The following is a 4,144-nucleotide window of genomic DNA, read 5'->3' as shown; positions in this document are numbered from 1 at the left end:
TTTTTTTTTTTTCTTTTCTGAAACTTAGCAACACACCCAGTAAACAGGAACAGCTTTAAAAGGGGGTCTATGATGCCACCATCTCAGAAAGCAGGAAATATTTTAAAATGGGAAACTGGCTCTTAAGGCAAGACTTTTAATTCATCTGCAGCTTATGACAACAACTATTTATAATCCAACATTTCTCTATTTTGACTGCTGATGGGTGATCTTTGATGTTTTTATTTGCTTAGAAAAGTATCTTGTTCTAAGCCAAACACCTCAAAAATTTATTTCTACAATCAGGATTAACTGGCCTGTTGAAAGCAGTCTCTCAGCTAGGTCATCTCAATTCCCTGTTCCTACTTAAGAGTTGGAAAAGTCTTTCCCTGCAAGAAACAAGCCCAGAACATTCATCCTACTCATTTCATCTCCTCAGGAACAGAGACCTGTGTGCTGAAATAAAATAGCACCTACACCATGGAATTAGTTACAAAGGAATTGGCCAAACTTCCATTTATCCCTACTGCCAGAGCAGCACTGAGGTTTACAGGGCTGTGTACAGTGCAGAAAGCTCACCTTTGCACGCTGCAAGGGGGGCAGACCAGACCCCAGCAGAGGTACAGTGAACAGAGTCCAGTGCAGTCAGCTCATAGCCCTCCTCACAATGAACTGTGCAGGATGAGTTGTAGTTGAAATCCCCCAATGGATGGTGGCACTCAAGGCTCCCATGATCAGGTTTCTTTAGTGGATCACAACTCTTGACTTCAAGGAAGCACAAGAAGGTACACAGTCAGTCTCTTTGGCTGAGCAGGTAAACCAAGAAGCCAAAATGAACACCAGCTAGCATGAGTTAAATAAGGAGGATGAAATAATCTTACCAAACTCGCATTCAGGCCCATAGAACCCAGGGTTGCAATGGCAGGTGTGGTTGTTGATAGTTTCTATGCAGTCTCCATGGCCACTGCAGAGAGATGGGTTGCAAGAAGCTGGAAAAAAAAATAAAAAATAAAGCAAATTATGAAAGAATCAACAACAGCCACTAATGAAACATGGTTAGCACTTGTTTTATCTTTCTGACACTAAACAAGCCTTTTGTATTGCAAAAGAGAATCAGAGGGTTTGGTATTTAGGATTATCCTGTCATTTCACAGAAGAATTTCTGAAATGCACACCTTTTACAGACTAGCTCACAGTAAAAGGACTCTGCTGGCTGGAAACTCCAAGACCACTTGTTGTGAGGTAAATATTAGATGAAGTTAAACAACTCATCCCAGGCACCACCTCATCTCCCCAGGATCACACTGGAATGATCTTTATCACACCATACCTGTGTAGCACAAGGCAACCTTCTTTTTCTCACACTTCTCATCATTCCATTTGCCATCATCCTTCCCTCTTTTGATGTAGATCTCAACGCAGTCCTCGTTGTTCCCTTTGCCATTTGGCTCCCCTGAAGCCCAGTTTCTTGCTTCTTCTGTCAGTTCCTTGTTAGTTCCAGTCCAGGTCCACACACCATTAACTTTTCTGATTCCAATCCAGTAGTAACCCGGATTGAAGGGTAGGAAGGCGTTGAGATGATTGATTTCCTCCTTGTTCTGGATGGCAACCAGGTTAGTATACTTCCTTCTGCACCACAACTCTGCTTCCCTGTAGGTCATGTTTGTGTCTGAATAATGGTATGTCCACCCATTCACCCCCTGCAGCACTGTAAGTCCTAGAACAAAAAGATATCCAAAAGTTGGTGTCTGACTTCTTCCCTCCTCTCTCTCTCTAGAAGAGGGCACTTAAGTTCTATAAATACTGCAAACTAGTCAGTATCTGAAAACGCATAAAAACCAGTGGCAATTATTTTATAAACAATCACCTGGAAAGCTTCAAACCAGGCAAGTCAGCTTCAAGTACAGGGACTTCAGCCTGTGAAACCTTGTCTGATCACACAAAGCTTTGAGACTACAGGAGCCAATTATGATTTTGACAGGCAAGCAGGGAAAACCTGCAATTGCATCCAGAGATTTTTCTGTGTGAACACAGCCTCAGGTTAATGAAGGCAGGTTCAAAAATTCTGTCTGATGCTGAGCTCAAAGAGAACAGTCACACTAATACTGCCACTCCACTTTTTCTACACAGAGAAATACACACTTACCATAGGTAAGAAGAGAGAGGAACTGCAAGCAAATCATGTTTCTGAGAGTTTTCTCTTTTAGCAGACAGCTATGAGAAATCAAAGAAACACATTTGTAAAAAAACATATAGTGAGCTGCCAAAATTCCATATAAGCTACTGACCATGCAATTTTTGCTACGTACTTTTAAACAAGACTTAAGTAGGATTTCCACTTCTAGGAAATTACTCATTTTAAAACAGTTTTTAATATCAAGATGCTTTAAAATGTAAGCAGCTTTTAAGGAACATGAACACAGATTTCCAGTTCTCCTTTAGCTGGGCAGTGAAATAGAATAGCAAAGTCCATTTCTACTCACAGTTTGTAGCTGCAGTGTCCAGGTGACAGAATTCCTCAGCGCTGCTTCCCAAAAAACTGCGTTCTGTGGCTAACTGGATGAACCAGCCTTGAAAATCAAGTTCAGCTCCAAGTGTCTGGACTCTGTAACGCTCTGCCTTTTATCCCCTCAACTAGCCTGCCCTTCACGAGACGGGAAATTCCGTGTGGAAAAAAATTTCTTGGAAAATCCCAGGATCTGGCCCTCCCACAGGTCAAGACGGATGTTTCCCCTTGCGAGATCAGCTCTCCCAGAAAGACGCGCTGTGCTGACAAACTGCCAAGTGCCACATCACAAACTTTTACTGACAGGAACACACAATTCCAGGATGTCAAGGGGGAGGATGACAATTAGCTTGAATTAATTGCATGAATAAGCAGATTCTAGTTTTTTACCTGGCATAATGTTTTGCAGCAAGGAGGTGTCAGTTCTTCCAGTCTCTCGGTAGGAAAGGCACCAACACTCAAAGCTGGAGTAAAAATGGAAACTGCAGCGCTGGACAAGGTCAAGCATTGGACAAGTTTGGTTCCTTGTGGATCCCAGCTGTGCAGAACTCTCATTTGTGGTCAGGTTTGCCAGCCCCAGGATTGCTGGAAGCCTTCACAATACAGGTTCATCAGTCACTTGTAGCAGTCAAGCTTGAAATGTAGACCTTGCTTTGAAGAGTCCTTTGGACTGTATTCTTCAATGTCCTGATCTCAATAGAGTACAGCTCCTCAAAAGGTACATACAATATTTCAGGTGGACAAGATAATACCCCAGGAATTCATGCACATTTATTGTGTATATCCTGATTAATAAAGCATAAAGATTCACCATTATGGATAGGATTTAATGAGGCTGAACATGCAAAGGACTCAACAAGCACTGGCAGCAATAGGAGGCCACAGGGTAGCACCCACTTCATACCTGTAAATCATAGTTAGAGTCTACAAAGTGCATGTTGGAGCTCTGATTTTGGAGCCTCAGCTTGTTCTTACAGAATAAAAATCAGAGGCTTCTGGATTCCAAGATAACATCAACTGGTATCACCCAATTTTTTCACCAAAAAAAAAAAAGCAGAACTGTCAAGTAGGAAAAGATGCCTGCCCATCAGAGAAATCATCTCAGAAAAGAGCATGGAATAAAGAGTGTATTCTAAAACAGCCTCAGTTACTAACAAATCAGGGGAGTTGACTAGAAATTGCAAAAAAAGTCTTAGAAAACAAGCCAGTTACTGAAGAGAGTGAGGATTAAGCACAACACACTGAATATTTGTAGGCAGAGGAACACTTTCTAGCAGGTGGGAACTAGCAAAGCTAGAAACACAAATGGACGGTCAAGAAACTCTGGAATGCTGAGCTTAGCTTTTGGCTGGCCTGGACAAGCCTAACTTAGAAGAACCAGACTTTCTGAGGCTTGCAGGCAGCATTAGATCAGGACTGCTGCTTATTTAGCCTCAGTCTGGGAATGAAAAATCTTCCTGTTTGCCAGCCCTTCTCTTTCAGGAGGCTTTACCACCTGAAGAACACAGACAGAGCTGATATTTTAATGTACCTGTACAGCACATTACACAGCAGGGCCTAATTTCACAGGGGTTCTCTAAACATTATTCTACTACAAACTAATCACTTTAAATAATTAACTAATGTTAATCAGTCTTGATAGAGCAGGGTTGGTTTTTT

At 41.9% G+C, this 4,144-nt stretch overlaps 1 protein-coding gene across 1 annotated transcript in view; it reads right to left on the bottom strand.

The window, feature by feature from the left end:
- LOC107207844 (L-selectin-like) overlaps positions 1-3,469 on the bottom strand; it is a 7,677-nt gene extending 4,208 nt beyond the window's left edge. Inside the window, exons 1-5 of the mRNA XM_015635593.3 lie at positions 2,463-3,469; positions 2,126-2,193; positions 1,310-1,696; positions 861-968; positions 531-744 (exon numbers count right to left, since the gene is read on the bottom strand). Of these exons, the coding sequence (XP_015491079.2) occupies positions 531-744; positions 861-968; positions 1,310-1,696; positions 2,126-2,162 (746 nt within the window). The 5' untranslated portion in view covers positions 2,163-2,193; positions 2,463-3,469. The remainder of the gene's footprint in view (positions 1-530; positions 745-860; positions 969-1,309; positions 1,697-2,125; positions 2,194-2,462) is intronic.
- Between the last annotated feature and the right edge of the window lie 675 nt (positions 3,470-4,144).

This window comes from Parus major, chromosome 8, assembly GCF_001522545.3.
Source record: "Parus major isolate Abel chromosome 8, Parus_major1.1, whole genome shotgun sequence".
Lineage (NCBI taxonomy): Eukaryota > Metazoa > Chordata > Aves > Passeriformes > Paridae > Parus > Parus major.
The sequence above is the reverse complement of the archived record's forward strand: the minus strand, read 5'-3'. Positions and strand labels throughout refer to the sequence as shown.